The sequence below is a fragment of the Monopterus albus genome, unplaced genomic scaffold (assembly GCF_001952655.1).
Source record: "Monopterus albus unplaced genomic scaffold, M_albus_1.0 scaffold269.1, whole genome shotgun sequence".
In the NCBI taxonomy this organism is placed as follows: domain Eukaryota; kingdom Metazoa; phylum Chordata; class Actinopteri; order Synbranchiformes; family Synbranchidae; genus Monopterus; species Monopterus albus.
This window is the reverse complement of record NW_018128149.1, coordinates 692722-713325: the sequence shown is the minus strand read 5'-3', so window position 1 is coordinate 713325 and position 20604 is coordinate 692722. Positions and strand designations below refer to the sequence as shown.

General features: G+C 45.3%; 1 protein-coding gene across 1 annotated transcript in view; it reads left to right on the top strand.

Moving 5' to 3' along the window:
* Positions 1–20604, top strand: part of fars2 (phenylalanyl-tRNA synthetase 2, mitochondrial) — a 119239-nt gene that overhangs the window by 33196 nt on the left and 65439 nt on the right. The window contains exons 3-8 of the mRNA XM_020621877.1: positions 3535–3872; positions 7393–7479; positions 7855–7914; positions 8531–8699; positions 9039–9201; positions 9332–9463. Of these exons, the coding sequence (XP_020477533.1) occupies positions 3535–3872; positions 7393–7479; positions 7855–7914; positions 8531–8699; positions 9039–9201; positions 9332–9463 (949 nt within the window). The remainder of the gene's footprint in view (positions 1–3534; positions 3873–7392; positions 7480–7854; positions 7915–8530; positions 8700–9038; positions 9202–9331; positions 9464–20604) is intronic.

The following is a 20604-nucleotide window of genomic DNA, read 5'->3' as shown; positions in this document are numbered from 1 at the left end:
CAGCCAGAGTACTGACAGGAACTAGCAAGAGATATCATATCTCTCCCATATTAGCTTCTCTCCACTGGCTCCCTGTAACATTCAGCATAGAATTTAAAATCCTTCTCCTAACATACAAAGCCCTTAATGACAAGGTTCCATTGTATCTTAAAGACCTCGTAGAGCCTTATCATCCTAACAGAGCACTTCGCTCTCAGAGTGCAGGTTTACTTGTCGTTCCTAGAGTCCACAGAAGTAGAATGGGAGGCAGAGCCTTTAGCTATCAAGCTCCTCTCCTATGGAACCAACTCCCAGTCTCAGTTCGGGAGGCGGACACCCTCTCTACCTTTAAGATTAGACTTAAGACTTTCCTTTTTGATAAAGCTTATAGTTAGGGCTGGATCAGGTGACCCTGAGCTTTCCCTTAGTTATGCTGCTATAGGCCTAGGCTGCTGGGGGGCCCCATGATGCTCTGAGTTTCTCTCCTCCCCTCCCCTCTCCTCTCTCTTTATGCTTATACAGTATATGCCACCATTACACATCACTAACTTTGTGTTTCCTCTTTCCCGTAGTGTGTCCTCTCTCTCTCCCTGTACCTTTCTGCAGGTAGCCCTGGCTCTGGAGCTCTATGATTCTGATGAGCATTCACCAGCCACATCAACCTGACCAGTGTTTGATTGTTTGTTGTGTCTTGTTGCTTTTCTTCTTTTGTCTCTCCTCTATCCACTTACCCCAACCGGTCGAAGCAGAAAGCTGCCCACCAAGAGCCGGGGTCTGTCGGAGGTTTCTTCCGTTAAAGGGAGTTTTTCTTCTCCACTGTCGCCAAGTACTTGCTCAAGGGGGATTTGTTGGGTTTTCCCTCTGTAATAATAGTAAGGTCTAGACCTTACTTTGTAAAGTGTCCTGAGATGACTTTTGTTGTGATTTGGCACTATACAAATAAAATTTGATTTGATTTGATTTAAACCATCCCTGTCTCAGGTCAGTTAGTGTCCGTACTTTATTTTCAGAATGTGAAGTGTCAGAATAAAAGTATAGAAAAAGATTTATGTCAGCTGTTATTTCTGTCATCACATTCCCAGTGGGTCAGACGTTTACATACCCTCCATCAGCTAGCTCCGGAGCTAATGGTCAAAATCACAGTAAGGCAGATGTTAGTCGAAAAGGAAACAGCTGACAAGTTGGTAACATTTAGTAAAATAGTTTTAGCCTTTTTAGCCTAAATAATTTAGTTTTGGGTTCCATTGTCACCTTGATCATTTATTATTTTCTGTGTAGTTGTTCAGCAGCTTTTAACAGTTAACTTTGTAACAATACCAGCAAGTTTAATGAGAAAGTACGTGGTTTGAGAGCTCGAGTCCAATGCCCCATCGGCACCACCTGCGTCTCCAGCTACAGTTTGGTTAGGGTTGGAGCAGGTCAGTTGGTCTGTGGCCGCTGCACAGGTCTGGTGCCAGATCGCACTCCTAACAAACACACATTCATCCAGATTGTCGTGTTTAAGATCATCCATCTGTCTCCGTCCCCATGTGTATGTAAAGTTCTGCTCAGTTTCAGGTCTCTGCAGTTTATTGCATGTAATGTGTGAATTTATTCTACGTGTGTGTCCGTGTGTGTAGGCGTCCATATGTGCCTGTGTGGCTACAGACATATGGTGATAACCACATGCTGTGGAGACGATCAGTCCCAAAGAGAGGAAAGAAGAAGAGCCGTGATGGAGACAACCAGGGAAGATCCCGTGGCTATTCGGTCCACTGTTTCCACATGGCACAAGTTTGACATTAGTCTGAACGGTTAGCGAGCTGCACACCAGGGTCATGTGCCTCCCCTGCAGCTCCAGCTACTGTATGTGTTGTCTGGAGATGACCTTCTGTGGTCATGTAAGATAACGGGCTGCTGAATTGTGTCCGGACAAGCGGGCGGCCCTCAGGCCCACAGAAAGCCTGTCACTGCATAGTGACTACGACGCACAGCGTACTGTCAGAGATGATCAATTATTAAGCGTCCATCTTTGAGCGGAATCGGATCGGGAGTGGATCTGAAATGTTTGAACTAATGTTGGCTGCTCCTCATGGCTGGTAGTAAAAGTGTGTTCATTTTTACGAGTGTTGGGTGGTGTTCCAGACAATGTGACCCACCTCCATTGTAAAATACTGCAGGACACACCGTTAACACCTTTTTGTTTTGCACAGAGGTTCTTTGTCTAATTTGGCCTTTGCCGCGCATGACCTTTCCAGTGTGTTTGCCTTCGGAGAAATTACGAACTTTGTACACAAGATAAATTATTGCTGAGTGGCCTTGATCTTTACTGAACACGCTGATGCTGCGCAGAGGAAGGATTTTGTGATTTCACTGCTTTTCTTCGACAAGACATCAGCAGCTAGTGCGTGCTATGTGACAGTACTGTAATGAACATGCTATTTGGGCTTCATCACCTCAGAGACAGTGCCTTAGTCCTGAAGTCAGATTGACCTTGACACTTACCTGCAGCCATCAACAACTGTGTACTGTGTAGATGTGTTTACGACCTCAGCTGTGCCCTGTCTACTTCAGTATAATATGACACCAGCAGCTGAGCAGAGGGAAAAGCTTTGTGGATTTTGGAACAGTAATCTGTTTTGTTGCAATGCCACTGCAATGCAACAGCCTTCGTCTTGTTCAAGGATAATCCCTGTGTGTGTGTGTGTGTGTGTGTGTGTGTGTGTGAGTGAGAGAGAGAGAAGGAGAGACACAATGGACAGATATTTGAGGGGAACAAAAGGGCGATGGTCCTGTTTCCTGTCAAAGTATAAAAGATGGAGAGAAGCACAGAGAAGCTGACTCTGCTCACTTTGAACCTCTGCTGTTTCTGATGTTAGTACAGTTACAGCTGATAGGAGGAAATTATCTGGGGGGTGGGGGGCAGTTTTAGCTCCCACCTCATATCTGACCGCCCTACTAAGAACCAGGTCTGGTGTCACGTCCTGCATCTTTGTCTCTCCGATGTCAGCTGCACAATGATAAATGTGATGACTGAGCAGCGAGTCTGTGCCCAGACCTGCTCAGCAGCAAACTGCAGACAGACCCAATCAGAGGCCAGAGCACAGTGGAGCCCTTAGTGGCTGAAGGAGCTGGTGGAGACCAAAACCAGAGCTAGAGGAGAGATTGACCAGGTGGTCACACACACCACTGCTCTGCTGCTGCTGGTTGTTGAATCAGCTTCATGAGGTGATAATGAGGAGTTGCTGCCCGCTATTGACCAGAAGTCCACCTTCCAGCTCTGAGACTACCCAGTGGTATTACATGTCTTTTATGTGCCAATTCACCTGCAAAGATAAAGAATATGATGCCTCCTCTTTGCTGGACGGTGACCTCGTGTTAAAGTTCAGTACTGTCCCCTGCTTAGCTGGACCAGATAGTTACTGGTTCTGGATTATTTATGGTATTATCATATGTGTATTATTAACTTGATGTCAATATTTCATTTTTAAAATACCCCTTTATGTCGCAACACGCCTAGTCTGTTTCTCTGTTCTCCAGTGTACTGACTTCCAGTGTCTTTCTCTGTCTTTCCAGCTCCATGGACCAATCGTCATGAGACTCAGCAGCAACCCCCTGTCCTTGCTTCGTCCCTTCCTACAGCCCCCGCCCCCACCTGTGTTCCATCGGTGCTGCCCGTCAACGCTCTTGGCCAATGGGAGCACAACATCATGCAGACGTGTCAGCACAGATGGCCCCACCTGTCAGTCTGTGGTTGGTCAGGACTCAGTGGAGGTGCTGGGCCACTCCTTCCCCCGTGACCACTTCACCAATGTGACACCGAAGGTCTTGTCTAAGGTTGGCCGCAACCTGCACAACCAGGCCCACCACCCTCTGTGGCTGATTAAGGAGCGGATCAAGGCCCATTTCTACAGGTAGGCACTGAACAGAGGTGGAGCTCTCCACCCTGTTTGACTCTGTGTCAAACACTGACCGCTGACACTTCCAGACTCACTGGCATCCTGCAGAGCAAACAGGAGAGTCAATCATGGAATGAAACAGTCTCGTTTGTTTCTTTTTGCCTGTTTTGGCCACCTCCTGCAATGTTAACGTCCTGGAAAACTTCCTGCACTTGATGAATTTAACTACATGTTTTAAATCTCGGCAGAGTGAAGGCAGTAGTTACTTTATATATGACTCATCACACATCAGGAGTTTATATTGAGATGACGCCCTGTTTCGATATCCTCAGAGTCTTTGTGACTTAATCGTCATCCTTTCTACCATCTTCTCTCTCTTCTTTATATCCAAGTCCTGTATTTTTCGGTGTCCTTTCCTTGTTTTGGAGCTCAGACTGCTGACTGACTGTCTGCAGGCTCACTGTCTTCAGGGACGGTCAGGTGTAGAGGTTTGCTGCACTGTATGCAGCAGTGAAATGCTGTTGTACTGCTGATATATTCCACGCTTGCCATATAAAACCAGTGCGCACACAGCAGTGAGTACATTACTGCTGCTTTAATAAGTCATTAAATAGTCAGTGAGTGTGTGGTCTGACAGCGGTTTGTGACTCTGCTATTTCACAGGTTGTGAACTTTAGAAAAGCCTGAATGCTGTGACAGCAGCAGGGCGGCAGCACCTGAAGACTGCTGGGAGATTTTCAGACTAGATGAAAACTTTTCATTACTGCAGCTTTTCTTCTCTCTTTGAGGCAGATTTCCATGAAACTTAAAACATGAAGAAAGTAGTTGTAACAATTTGATAGCATATTTTGATCCATATATTATGACCCCAACCCTAAAAAATAATCTGTTTTAAGTTAAATGTGGCTTGGAAAGTTATGTTTAGGTGTGCAAACAGTAATTATACAGTACGTAACCACGGTCTAACACACTTGGTTTCTCACAATTCAGATTTAGATTAAACTGAAAGAATTTAATAGCATCTTTTGTCAAATTGTTGTGGAAAAATTATCTTTTAACGCTCGGTGAGTGTAAAATAAATGCTTAACATCAGTTCTGAAAGTTATTCTGTTTCTCTGAACAGAGTGTCTAATACAGTCTGTTACAGGGAAGCTCAATGAACAGAGTGTGACAGCCCTTCTTATACTCAGCATACAACAAAGAAGACAGATGCTCAAACAGATAAAGGAAACAGGATACAATTCGCAACAGGATACCAGCCCTTTGGTCCCAGGTCACATCTAGTTTGGCAACCACAAGGACATACAAAGGTTTACAACCATGCATTAAACGGTCTGGGGTCACAACCACACAAATGATGGCATACAATGACATGAAAGCCACAGCTAAAGAACCTCAAGGGTGCTATTATAAAAACTGCCACCACACTCCCTCCTCTTGATTAAACATTAATCACAACAGTCCATACAAAAGTCTTCTTAGGAACATATCAAACTTATCACACCGAAAAGGTTTAAGATAAATCATTATAACCTAGAAGAAAAACCAAATATACTGTTTTTGTGATACAATCATGAAGCACAAACAAAGAGGAGGATGACAATAATAGGCCTATACTAGCATTGAATCCCCAGAATCAGAGTTGTCTGAGCTATAAGCAGTTGATGAGAGAGAGAGGCTGTGTTGGCTGGGAGGTCAAAAACATCATTTCAATGTGAAGCTGTTAACTGATCTAAGACCATTTGGTCCTGCATGGCTGTGAGCCTGAGGCCTGTTAGTTCCTTCCTTACACCTATAAAACCATCTGTTGTGGCATTCACAAACATAGGGAATTGGTAATCAAATGGAACTGGTGAGAGCAGAGCTGAATGGCCAGGCACAAGCATGTGCGTGCACACATAACAATTACTCAATTTCATAGCTATAACCATAGCTGCAATGTTGTGGTTAGCAAATCTCCACCACATATTAGTAGCATTTATGTGTTTACTATGAATAAACTTAGGATATAATGTGTATTTGTGGCATTCACAAACATAGGGAATTGGTAATCAAATGGAACTGGTGAGAGCAGAGCTGAATGGCCAGGCACAAGCATGTGCGTGCACATGTATTTCATCGGAGCAGCAGGAAGCGGCGCTTGGCTCACACTTTGCTGCTGTGTTGTTTCAACGCAACCTCACTTAATCAGGGTGTGTGAGTAAGTGTGCTGGGTTGGGGTACTCAGATGTCATCTCTAGCACCTTCTTACAGTGGCTGACATGAATCCAGGTTGCTCTTTCTGCTACCTTAACTGCTGTGTGCGTTGTCATCAGGACTTCAAATGGTTCCTGCCAGCGCTTGGACTTTCAGTGTCTCCGCTAGAGCTCTTTTATCACGACCCAGTCCTTGGCTGCAGATCATGTAGAGGTTCAAAGGCTGGGGCCCGGGAGAACTGCTTTCACCTGTTGAAAATCTAAGGAAGAACGCTGGACAGGGTTTTACACTATTGTAAATGGTAACAGATTTTCCTTCAGCCAGTTTAGCAAAGAAATAGGCAACAGGACGTTGTCCACCCTGTTCCTACAAGAGAACAGATGTCATACATGCATTTTTCTCATCCACAGTCTGTGTGAAAGGTCTGGTCAAGTCAGGTAGTCCCAGTGTCGGTTAACTGCAGTTTAAAGAGACTAACTTTATGTTCAGCCAGGTTCTGCAAGAGTATAACATATTGCAATAAAGCTGTGCCTTTTAGCAAAACAAGTGGCTCAAGGCTTGACTGCAGCATTTACTGCTTGCAAGTCCTGCACAAGTCTTCATTCTATAGGTTAACCTTCATCTCTTACTTTTTTTTATTTACAGGGAGCAAGGGGTGCGCACAGGGGATTTCTCACAGGGTACAATTATTCCTGCCTCTTTAAGAGATTCAAACATTGGAATGATGACATCAATAGCTACTTTTTATTTTTGAGAAAGTATAGTTGTTTACATGGCCTGTGATCAGATTTGGGAGTAATTACAACTAATGCAAATCATTGATGAGGCCAATATCATCAATGTGTGTAGCCCACAGTGTCTTAGGGACTTCCTGCAAGGCTAGGATGGCTGCAGCCTGTGAGTCAGATAAAAAGTGCTTAGCTCGCATTGTATTTTCAGGTACCAACTGAACAGATCTTATTGAGAGTACGAATAAAGAGAAGCTTCTTTTAAAACAAAGTAACATGACAAAATGATGGTGGCGCTAGGCGAAAGGTTAGAGAATCAGCAAAGTTGTTCATCCTTCAATAAACATGAATGTCTCAGCCATACTTTGGGAAAATCCATCTGATAGTTGTTCAGAGCCAAACACGTCAAACTCAAAGTGGAGGAGAAGTCGGGGGATCACCGCACCCGGCAGGATGTCGTCACTGTCTGACGGCTGAAAATGTTGTTTCCTTACAAAATACCACGATTTCATGTCACTGAGTGTGTTATCGGGTGACGCCGTTAGGACAGCGCCCCAGTCCTTCTGAGCGTGGGCGTTTCATACCGTTCTGTTTCTGTCTGCCCTCCACAGTGCCTACACTGGCCGCTGGGGCACTCCACTGTTCTCCGTTCATGACAACCTGAGCCCCGTGGTGACTGTGGAGCAGAACTTTGACAGGTCGGCAGCTTCAGGATTGATTGATGGATGGATTGACTAATGATGAGCTCCACTGGCAGGTTACACAGTATAAGCTTTAGGTGTGAGGCAGAATTATTGTGCTTTCTTTGTGGCTTATTTGTGCTTTACTTTTATTTGTTTCATCAAAATGAACATCTCTTACAACTATATAAATTAATGGATAGACAGATTAAAGGGAGGATGACTGCCTGGGTTTGTAAAAGCACTGAAATGTAACATATGCCACATCTGGAGACTCAGTCATTAAACATGCCATATTTCTGTAGCCCTAAAAAAATGACCTACCTTTATGATGAGTTATTGCAGCAGCAGCTGCTGCGGTGAATCTGATTGGCTGTTTGATTTGAATGACAGCTTGCTGATCCCGCCCGACCACCCAAGCAGGAAACCTGGAGACAACTACTACCTGAACAGGTTAGTGACACTGCTCTCCACCCACAATGCATCTGTGGCCATGTCCTTCCTGCAGGACCAGTGAGCGACTGTGTGTCCATGTCACTTTTACTATACAACAGTGTATGGAGAGAAGCCTTTGTTAAACCTAATGCATTTCCATGCAGTGGTAACAGAACTGCTGCTTAGTGTCAGTGTAGCACAGTGGTCATTTGTGCCTATAGAGAATGTGGAGCATTGTGTTGTAGGTTTTTTTCGTTGTTGTATTGTTTGACAGCACAGTATAGTGGATAAGCTCACACTCGGAATCAGGATTCACATCACAGACAACTAGAGTGTTAGGATTTTGGACAGAGACCAGGATTCTTCAGTCAGCTAGCAAACAGCAACTTTGTCCAAAATGCCAGTTTGACCAAAATCAGTTTTCTTCACTATTGGTCTTTTGAGTTCTTCTTTTCACCTTTTTATTTCTGAGCATGTTATAGTCAGCATCCAAAAACTCCTGCTGGTCAAACTGGTCTTGCTGGTCATAGTTTGTGAACTCTAGACTTTAAAAAGATAAAAATCTAAGCAGTATTTTTTAATTTAATCACCAGCATGTCACTAAACCTGTTTATGTGATTGCGTTTACAACTAGAACAACGATGCTCCGCGCACACACCTCCGCCCACCAGAGCGAGATGGTGAGGTCTGGTCTGGATGCGTTCCTATTGGCTGGAGACGTTTACCGGCGGGATGAGATCAATGCCAGTCACTACCCCGTCTTCCACCAGATGGAGGGAGTCCGACTCTTCTCCAGCCATGAGGTACAGCACCCCGTGTGTGTGTGTGTGTGTGTGTGTGTGTGTGTGTGTGTGTGTGAGAGTTCACATCATGAAAATACTACGTACTCAAGTAGTGTGTCAGTACAGTTTTGAAGTATTTCTGTTGTCACTTCACGCTTCTGCCCCCCCAACATCCAGAAGTAAATATTGTACTGTGTCCTCAACAGATATTTTATGACACTGCTTTTAGTTCTTTAAGTGTATTTTGATGCTTGATTTTGACGATTCTGATTTAAAACCCACATGCTGCTGCAGCTTTGTGTGGAGCTGCAGGTTGTAGCTGCAGGCCAGGATGAGTGACAGATGTTTTGTCGGCCTCAGCTCTTCTCTAAGGTGAAGAATGGGGAGGAGCTGTCTCTGTTTGAGAGCGGCGGTCGAAGGACGCCTCACAAACAGGAGATGCACACGCTGGAAGCCGTGAAGCTGGTGGAGTTTGACCTGAAGCGCACACTGACTCGACTCGTCACTCACCTGTTTGGAGAAGGTGAGACGACATCAGGAAGTCTCATGACCTGTTAGAGGAGTTTAGCTTTTCACTTCACTGATTTGTTCTCCTTTTCACTCTCCTCCCCCTTTTCTTCTTCCGCTTCTTGTTCTTCCTCCTGCCCCCTCAGATCTGGAGGTCAGATGGGTCGACTGTTACTTCCCCTTCACTCACCCCTCCTTTGAGATGGAAGTGCGTTTCCAGGACGACTGGATGGAGGTGCTGGGCTGCGGAGTGATGGAGCAGGAGCTACTGAACTCTTGTCAGAACACACACACACACACACACACACTCTCTCTCCCTCCATTTGTATCCGCGTGTGTGTCCTCGGCTCACTGTATTGACCCTCACGTTAAATGCATGCTGGGAATTTGAAACCATGTACGTGTAGGAGGTGACTAGTGCTGCTACTGTGTAATTTAGTTAGTCGTTTCTGCCCACATTGTTAAAGCTGGACACAACTTGCTGCTGTTCCTGGACCTTGTAAAGGGAAACTACACACCCACACTCTGCTCTCCCAGCAGATTTAAAACTAGGAGTGAGTGAGTAGGGGGCGTGGACTCAAGTGTCAGTAACGTGGCATCAATGTTTGCCATGTTTGTCAGCTCTAAATACAGTACATTGGTAAGCTCTGCTAACAGCAGCCTTATCAGTTGTGCGTTTGCCTCTGCTTGAGCAAGAAATCTCGTATGTACAACGTAACATTAGTTTTTGACCTCTTATCACACTTGCTAATGCGCTAATAAGATAGGCCTCAAAGTCTTTTCTCTGATACACAATATGAATTTTGTTGGAAAAATCACCTGTATGTGCAGTTAACCACCTTAAACGTTGCCTCCTGGCTGCTGTAGGTCTCAGTGTGCCTGCACGCGGCTGCAGGCGACACTGAAGCTAACACAGTGTTGTGACAGCAGGCTGTGCTGCCAGAGGCCAGGTGCCTCTGTAGTGCTGCCGCTGCTGAGCAGCTCATCCATGCAGAGTGGACACGTCAAGGCGTCTGGCTAAAACATGCATGAACTCATGACTTTATCATTTTTAATTTGTCTTGAAATAATTTAATTATCAGTAGAAATTGTTAATTATTGTTGAGAAGTGCTCGAAAAATACGCGCTATGAAACATTGTAGGCTTTTTGTCGCTGCTGGTTTCCCATTTAACTTTAATGCTTTGACTGACATGATGCTGAAACAGGTGTTAAACTGGCATTTAAATTAAACCCCAGAGAAGCCCTATAACCTCTAACTGTTTATATTATTACTGGTATAAAAACTGAGGCGCCAGTGTGAGGGCAGGTTATTGCTGGACCTTTTCTACTTTGCTGCAGATACTCGTGACGTTTTGTTCCTTTGTTAGACTTTGGACTGAGGCGTTTGTGTGTATTGGAGGATGACAGTTACTTTCTGTCATGCCCTTAAAGAAAACCCTGAAGTCCACCTGTGCTCTGCAGTTGGCTTGCACACTGCTACAAATGTCAGGACACACACAGATCTGTGCATGAACAGGTCAGTGACAGGCTGATTTGTCCAACGGGGTGTTCAGCCACTCAGGAAGCCTGGCCTGTCGACAAGGTTTAACTGCTGATTTCCACTTGGGACACACACACACACACACACACACACACACTGCTATAGTTATGAGGGTAGGGACGCACCAAGCCCACATCAAAGAACAGTGGCACAGGCTGACTGTTGTGTCTCCTTGTGTGGCCCAGAAAGTGGCACTTGAACACACCAACCACAGCCAGACGCCAACTAGCATGCATGTTCGGCGTCATAACCCCCCCCGACCAGCAGGTGGCCTAGTCTGTATTTGGCATTTAGAAAGGGACAGAGGCAAACCTTGGACTGTTCAAGCTCTCCTTCACCCCAGATGGTTTAAAGCTGCTTCTAGTTGAGAATATGTTTGATAAGAAGTTACAAATGGTGCTGGTGTTGTCAGCCTTCAGTGTTTTGGTTGTGGAAGAAGAAAGGGATGATCTGCAGAGCTGAACAGCCAATCAGAGCGGCCTTTCTGCTGCCAATTAAACAGACTGAATAAGCTGAAAAGCCATAGACAGGGCTGCATCTAGTCTCAGTGGTGTTGGCTTAACCCTCAGCTCTAACCTTGACCCAAAACAGATCCTAACCTGAACCCTAAGGCCAAGTCTGAAGGGGTGAGGACCAACCAGTGTCCTCACAATGCCACCAGGTCCTCTCACCACTGGTACACAACTGAAATTGGTCCACACAACACAGTATGAAAGCCAGCACTGGGAGCATGTGTCCTCGTTCTCTCCCTGTGTCCCTCGCTCCTCTCTCCCTCCTGCCAGTCTGCTAAGTGTCCAACTTGCTCCTTTGGCCTCGAACAAAGCTGTAGTATCGCACTCGTTTCACCGCCGCTCGTTCCAATCAATAATACATGCTTTAAAATGCAAAGAGCGGCTGGATCACAGCACCACCGCTCCATCTGTGTCTGTGTGTAAAGGCTGGTTAAGAAAACGTCATCTTGTACCGGTGCACCTGTATGTACCTGTGTGTGTATTTCACTGTCTAGAAAGGAGGCAGTAGTCATGTCTGCATCCTGAGTTGGTTTCTGTTTATTTTCATCTCAGCTTTTTTCAACTCTTTTTATTTTTACACTGTCGGGAGCAGGTTGTTCTAACTGTGTTGCTTCAGATTTAAATTCTGTTTTAAGGGTCTCTATGGTGATTTGGCCTGTGAAGGCAGCAGACAGTGTTTCCTGCAGCTGCAGTTTTCAGCCCTGTCAGAGGAGGGAGCTGCAGCTCAGGAGGGCAGGGGGCAGTTTGGAGGCATCATGCTGCATCTTACAGCCAGAATCTCCCTAGCTGTTCTCTCTGCAACAAAAACAAAGCAAACAACAAAATCTCATTTTCATTGTCACCCCCTCTGTTACTGAACACCTGGGCGTCTCACTCTCATTTGCTGGGAGCTCTGAGCCTGCAGGTGTGTGTTCCTGTGCACACGTCTAAATCCATTTCCTGCAGCGCACCATGACTGAGATAGCCTGTTTCAGGACACACACAGCAAGATGGAAGCGCCTTTGGCCATTTTACACTTTGGCTGTGCCTCGGTTTGTCTGTGTGTGTGTGTGACTCTGTATTTCCTCCTGACAGTAGAAACAGTAGGAGATTAAATTGATGCTGAGGTCCAAACAGCGATGGAGGAAGTAGAATCTCTATCGGATAAGACACACACACAAGCCAATTAAAGCCGTGGTGGGGGTGGTATTCACATAGTCTGAGTACTAATAAAAAACACAGTTACAAGTTGTTAATTGAAAATAATAGTAAACTCAGGACAGTGTCTGCTGTGTGTATTTTTCTACAGTATGATCTCGTTAGATTATTATTACTGATGCTTTAAAAGTACAGTGTGTAAAATGTAGAGGGATCTATTAGCAGAATATACTACTACTCTTTTTATGAGTGTGTAATTAGAATGAGCCTTTTATAAACACAGGGAGCAGGTCACTTTTCACGGAGGCCGCTGTGTGTGTCCAGGAGCCCAGAACGGACAAACCCGGCACTGGCTCTAGAGGAAATTTTTCTTTTTCACGTTGAAGTAGCAGCTTGAATTTGGTGGCACTATAGCACTGCTTGGAAAACGAAGAAGAAAGCACACCCCTGTTTCTCTCTGTCTTAGTGCCATGAGGTTACCAGGGGAACTCTGTTGACCCTGCTAATGCCCTTTCCTTCTGGCTGCACCATGTTCACCACTGTCCCTTCATCCAGTATTTCCTGAATGTCAGCTTCATGTTTGCTCAAGGCCTTTATCAAGCATCAAGCATTTTAAATGTAGGCTGTGTGCTCTACCTTTACCTACATTTTCCAGCTTTGAAATGACTGTATGTGAGGGGGCTGCTCAGACCCTGTTCTGTGTGTGGTTGTTTATAGGCCACCTAAGTATAATAAGGACTTTGTGAGTGACTTTTCTGACTTCTTGGCTGGTATCATGCCTCATTATGATTGGTTTCTTATTCTAGGTGATTTCAATATACATGTGTGTTGTCCCGATAAACCGTTGGTAAGATACTTTTTAGCTATTATTGATGCTTTTAACTTGGTGCAATGGGTGTCTGGTCCAACGCATGAACAGGGGCATACGTTGGATCTTATTATCTCCAATGGTGTCTCTGTGTCAGACGTTGATATTGGTGTAAATGTTTTCTCTGACCATATGCCTATTGTATTTGAGGCTGGCCTGTTTTGTGTGGAGGGTAGGTCGTACGCCCCTACTCGACGTGGCTAATAAAGCTAAGCCTGAACCATGGTTTGGCACCAAGACTTGTGCGGCTAGGCAAGCATGCCGTAAAGCTGAACGGAGGTGGAAGAAGGACAGACCACAGGTTTCTTTTCAAATCTTAAAGGATTGCTGGCACAATTATCAAAGGACTGTTAAAAAAGCTAAGAGATAATATTTGGCTGATGTTGCATCAAACAGTCACAATCCACGTGTGTTATTTAAAACAATTGGGCCAGTGTTAAATCTTGCACAGCCTGTCTGCCTGGAAGCCTCTGTTGAGGTGTGTGATAATTTCTTAGTTTTTTATTGAGAAGGTTGCTGCTGCGAGGGCTCTGGGTACAGCCACTGTCTCTGACCCCTTGGGCTTGGCCCCTTGTGTGGCCGTTTTTGATGCATTTGAACCTGTAACTTTAGCCTTTTTGGAGAAAATGATTAGTCAGATTAAACTGTCTGGCTCTCCGCGGGATGTTATTCCCCCGCGTTTTTTTAAAGAGGTCTTTCCGTGTATAGGTAAGCTGGTCTTGGCTATCATTAATAGTAGTCTGTCGTCTGGTGTTGTTCCTGCATGTTTTAAACATGCAGTAGTGCAACCCCTACTTAAGAAACCAGGTTTGGACCCTTTGGTCTTAACTAATTTTAGGCCAATCTCTAAGCTCCCTTTTATTTCTAAGATATTAGAGAGGGTGGTTTATATTCAGTTGAAGTCCTTTTTAGAAGAGCACAATGTCCTGGAGGTCTTCCAATCTGGTTTTAAAACTTTACATAGTACAGAGTCGGCCTTATTAAGGGTTTTTAATGATATATTCTTGGCAACCGATGCTGATGATTATGTGATCCTGGTCCTGTTGGATTTGACTGCGGCTTTTGATACGGTTGATCACAGTATTTTAATACCCCAGCTTACAGATGTCGTGGGCATTAGGGGCACTGCACTGGAATGGTTTAGGTCTTACTTGTCTGGCAGGTCCATGTGTGTAGGCATTGCTGACGTTGAATCTTCGTCATCCCCACTGTCTTGTGGGGTTCCGCAGGGATCGATTCTGGGGCCTTTGCTGTTCTCATTATATCTATTGCCCATTGGTTCCATCCTGAGAAAGCATGGTGCCCTTTTTCATTGTTATGCTGATGACATTCAGATTTATATGCCGCTAAAGAGGAAGGATAACTTTTCAATTAGGCTTTTATTGGCGTGTCTTGATGACGTTAAGGACTGGATGACGCTAAACTTGTTAAAACTTAATGAGATAAAGACTGAAGTAATGGTGTTTGGCCCAAATAAGTCTGGTGACCCACCCTCAGTTGACTTAGGTCACCTGGAGCAGTACGAGAAACAGACGATCCTGAATTTGGGCGTAAAAATTGATTCTGGTCTGAAGTTTGATCGCCAAATTAATGCCGTTGTGAAATCTAGTTTTTTCCACCTCAGGCAGATAGCAAAGGTAAAGCCTTTCCTTGCACACCAGCACTTTGAGACAGTAATCCATGCTTTTATTACATCGCGTTTGGATTACTGTAACGCTCTTTATGTCGGAGTCAGCCAGTCGTCACTGGCTCCCCCTCTAAAGGTTCAGGAAGAAGATCCCTTCATTGGCTTCCAGTGTCTTTCAGGATTCATTTTAAGATTCTTTTATTTGTTTTTAAGTCTTTAAATGGTCTTGCTCCATTGTACCTTGCTGAGCTTTTATTTCCTTATAGTCCCTCCTGGTGCCTCAGATCAGCTGACCAGCTCTTGCTGGAGGTACTGAGGGCTAGGCGTAAACTCAGAGGGGACAGAGCGTTTTCCATTGTGGCTCCTAAGCTATGGAATGCGCTGCCCCTTTACATCAGGCAGGCCCCCTCGTTGGCTATCTTTAAAACTTACTTGAAGGCTCATTTGTATGCCTTGGCATTTGATATGCCATGAGACTCTGTTTTGGCTGTGTTTTGGTTGATAGTATTTTGTTATTTTGCTATGTTGGTTCTTTTATTTTATTTTATTGGTATTTTAATAATGTAGTTGTCACGTTTTTAGATGTTTTGAATTGTTTCTTATGTTAAGCACTTTGTTGGCCTTGGCTGTGTTAAAGTGCTTTATAAATAAAGTTGAGTTGAGTTATCTACATGGAAATAATCTGGTCAGTGTTTCCTGTACTTCTTCCTGTAGAGTCAGGTCAGTCACCGAGGCCTCAACAACCAGGTCTCCACCACACAGGTCATCCTTTTTCAGCTCTGTTCCACAATCCCTCGTCTCCAGTGCTGCTTGTCCTGCCATCCCAGCAACCTTTGACCTTTTCTCCCTCCTTCCTGTTCCCTCCTTGGAGCCTGTTTTTCCAGCCTCACTGACATATCCCACATTCACAGTAAGCTCCTAAAATAAAAGAGCTTTTAGCTATATTTTGTTATTAAGCTGTTCAGATGGTTCTTTAGGACTGCGACACTAAGGGTTTTTTAGTGCAGGTGTTAAGGACGAGTTCGCTGAATGTTTATACAGGTCAGACGTTTCCGTGCACTCCTCATGAACGTGAATCTCTGGTCTTTCAGTGATTCTTTGAACTGATCTTTTCCTGGGCCAGGGTGACTCTACAACAAATGTCTTTATTATAAGACAACCACAAGAATCTGGTGCACAAGCTTTAAGTCAACTTGAGAGCCATGGAATAAATGGTTGACACAGGGCACCTGCTGTAGCTGAATGTTTCTACTGGAGCAGACCAGTCTTCTTGACAGAACTGAAAACTGAACGAGCAGCAGTTGTGGCTGAGCGCACGATGCCGCTCTGCACTTTGTTCACAACACACTCCGCTCTGTGTGTGTGTGGGCCCTTACATTTAATTAAAGTCATGATGGTGACAGCAGACACAGAGAAAGTGAGCTGACTTTGGCAGTGTCTCTGCCATCAACACTGCAGCAGCGCTCCTGACAGAGAGGAACGTACACGCTCGAGCGTGCGCACACACACGCACACAAACACAACAAGAACGGGCACACATCCACGCTCTCCTTTCATTCCTCTCCTTTTCCTTAATGCACTCACTCTCTTGACTGCAGGAGTCAAGTTTGTCAGCATAGCACACACACACATGCACACACGTTCGTAGACTCCTTCGTTCTCATCCTCTCCACCACCCCTACATATCCACTGCGGCAGTGTGGCTGCGTTGCTGTGGAAACCACTCATTCAACCCCCCCAATCCCCATCCCCACCTCGCCCTCCCTCCATCTCTGTACACACACTTTTTTGTGGATAGAAAGTGGGAGACATGAGGAAGAGCGAGTAAATACGAGCAAAATGGGGTGACCGAGCAGAGCAGTTAATGTGATAGGGAGAGAGAGAGAGGAGGAAGGAGTGTGAGGATGGAGGAGAGACTTGAGTGGAAGGAAGAGAAGAAAGAGAACAATAATAGGAAGAGGTTGGAGGGGAACGAGTCACAGGACCTCGTCTCCACGAGGAAGCGGCAACAGGGGGTCACCGGTTGGTGTGTGTGTGTTTTATTTAATGATGTGGAAGCGAGACTGCCATATGTGTTGCCTGAGGCCCAGTGTGTTGGGGGAGAGAGTTAATGAGAAATGTAAGAGGAGGAGATGGAGGCAGGGGCGGAGTAAGGAATAAGAATCAGCCCAGGACTTGACTCGGACTGATCCACCTAAAGCCATCTGGAGACGCACCGTCACAAACAGAGGGGAAGGTAAAGCCCAGAGTAAATGAGTGGAAATAGGACCTGATTAATCAGCTGATTATTGGCTCGATTATCTGATGGATCTCTATTGACAGATGTCAGACAGTGGGGAAAATGCCGTTTTAACCTCTCAGAGTCAAAGGTGGTGTCTTCACATTGTGTTAATGTTTCCATGTAATTTGGAAGCACAGGAGAAACCTATAAAATAAACAGGAAAGGCTGTCACACTTTACAGGAATCATGTAGTAAACACAGGTTGATTTATTTATAACAACACATGAAATAGACACATTTAGATCATTTAGCAATGCTCTTATCTAACTGCCATCTATACTGTTCAGTTACAGATGCTCTGAGGAGGAAGAGAATCAGATTTGTGAGGGTAAGAGAAGGAAGGAGTGAAGAAGATGCAGGAAGAGAACAAGGGAAGGTTGAGGAGGGATGGGGTAAGGAGCCAAGGCAGAAGGAAACAGGTTGGGGGGGATAGAAAAGAAGGAAAGGAAAGGAGAAGTTTAAAAAAGAGAGAGAGGCACTGAGGGAGAGAAGAAGGAAGAAACAAAAAAATGAAAGCGTAAGAGCAGAAAGGAGGCGACAGGAATGTGGGGAAAGGGATGGAAGAAGGGAACAAGGATGCAAAGTGGTAAAAGGAATGAGAGGATGAGAAGGAGCAAAGAAAGAGAGGACGAGTGGAGGAGTGATGGATAGACTGAGTCAACAGAATGAGGTTTTATTTTAATGTACGGAGGGATGGAGGAGAGATAAATGTCTTCATTAATTTAATGATGGGGAGGGGTGGAAAAAGGGTAGAGTGAGCTAGGGACAGACTAGAGAGAGAGAGAGAGTTTCTCTTCATCTCACCATATTTATTCATCAGGGTCCCCAGAGGCCCTCCACACACAGGCACATGTTGTTCTTTCTATAGTTGGGAGGACACTCACTGATATGATGCAGGCCCCAGCCCTTGACCCCGACCTGAGCCCGACCTGAAAAAGTTGTCCTTGTGTGACACTGTGTGTATTTGTATCTTTGTATGCACAGTGTTTATGTTGATGTGTCTTAATAGTGTTTATCTTTGTGTACATTTGTCTCTTGTCTTAATTTTTTTTCTTAGTGTGTACTTGTTTGTGTTAATGTGTCTGACTTTTTGTTGCAAGTGTTTCTTTGTGCTAGCATCTACATTTGTGCATGTGCGTCTTTTGGTGTGTGTTTGTATTTATCTGGATGACTTTCTTGGTTATCTGTTGCTGTGTCCTTATGATTTTGTGTGTCGGTGCCTTCTTGTGTGTCTAGCTCCATGAGTGTGTGTTTAATTGTGAGTGTGTCCCAGGGGTTTTCCCTCGGGCGGCGGGCAGCATATGTGGCTTGGCACTAATGACCACACCTCCACACCAAAACCCGATTTACACACACATGCACACACCCCATGGGACAGGATGGTGTGCACATGTCTACATGTGTGTGTGATGAGGGTGGAAGCAGAAATCTGATTAAAGTCGTGTTGGCAACAATTAACATCCTTTCAAACCCGGCGCCCTGGGCCCCATGGGACTCTGTGTGTGTGGTTCAGGTGGCAGCTCTTGGTCTTAATCCCCCTCCAACTCTAAATAAATCATGTGACCCTTCCCCTCCCTGCTTTCATCCCTCCATCCTTCTCTCATTAATGCTGCCCCCACCGTGGGGCTCCTTCTTCTTCCTTTTTTTTCTGATGAGTCTGCAGTTTAATCCCCCCCACCACCCCCACCAGTCTGAGGATGGAGGGATGTAGAACTGAAGCGGGGTTGGAGGTAGGAGGTGGATAATCAGAAGCTTGGTGACCCATGTCCACAACTGAGTGTAGAGACCCGCCTCCTCCACCTGACCTCTGACCCCAGCACACTGCCATCTCTCTCTCTGTCTGTCTGTCTGTCTCTGCATCCATCCTTTTATCCTTCCCTGCTTTTCACCACTTTCACACCCAGTGCTCCCAGTTTGGCCTTTCACTGGTGAACAGCTGGTCCCCACACATGCACACACACACACACACACACACACGTACAGTCTGTCTGGAGGTTCACTGGTGTTTGCCACAAACTGTAGTGATTATACAAAAAAACAAAAAGAACAAAACTTGGCTCTTCATTGTAAAATATCTGAACAATTAATAAAAAAAAACTAATGGACACACAGTAATAAATCCACCATCAACTGAAAGTAAGAAGAGATGAACCACAATTTCTCATCACACTGGTGATGTAGACTGGGATTGCGAAGGGCAGAACAAACATTTGTTTGTGCAGCGATCCATCTCAGCCAGCCTGTCTCCTCCCTAACAAACAGAGCAGAGGGATGATTTGCGTAGACAGCGTACGGCGGGTGACAGATGAATGCAGCAGCTGACCTGCCTTGTCAGCCGGCAGGGTGCCCCGGATGCAGGTAGTGGTCATGGCTGGGGCGGGCAGCTGTGTGCTGTGTTAGCTTCCTTCTGACTCAGAGAGCAATGTGAGAAGTGGTCAGACTGACGTCAGGTGGGTGGCTGTGGCTCACAAGGTAGGGCAAGTCGTCTTCTGACCAGCAAGTTGGTGGTTCGACTCCCGGTCTCCCCGCATGCCTAAGTGTCCCTGAGCAAGACACTGAACCCCGAATTGCTCCCGGTGGCTTGACTAGCGCCGTTGTGTGGAAACCTTGTCGTCATCAGTGTGTGAATGTTTGTGTGAATGGTGTATGATCTCCTGTAAAGCGCTTTGGCCAGTGCAACACACTGTGAAAAATGCGCTATATAAATACAGTCCATTTACCATTACTCGGCGCTCTCTCACAGACTGACGCCAGGGTGCCGTTTAACATGAGTTGTCATGACAGTGAAATCAGTGCTAGATAGAGTCACCGCCCCCACAGCAGGTTCAAAACGCCCGAATCCTTTAAAACCTGTCCGGTGTGTGTGTGTGTGGATGGATGATGTCTGCCGTGCTCCACAACAGCTCACCAGTATTTTCTGGCTGAGCAGCCTGACTGTAAAATATTAAAGCTGTGTAAGTGAGATCTGCAGAGAGCTGCCCTGCTGCTGCTAAAAATACTCTCGGCAGATAAAAATAGGTCCCACTTCATGCTGAAGGCCTTAATTGAATTCTGAGGAAACCGTGCCTGCAGTTGTTTTGTCTGTCGTCCTCTCATAGTCAGGTCGGCATTGATCGGCGAGGACAGGTCGTTTCTCTTGGTGGCAGATTAACCAGTGTTTTTCTGACGAGGGCTCATAGTGGTCCTGACCTTATCTCCTAACACGTTCAGAAACAGCCGTTCATTACAACTTGTGTGGTCTGTTAGTGTATAGAAATTCATCACACAATACAGTTTTTAAATACATAGACATCCAGATATGTATATAAAATACTGTGAGTGAAAAGTGACTTTCCCTCTGAAACCTGGCGAGGTAGCAGTAGAAAGTCTTCCATAATGAAAGTACCAATGTCGAGACCTGGATCAAATAGGCCAACAGAGCAAATTTTAATAAAAAGTGAAACCTGCTTTACT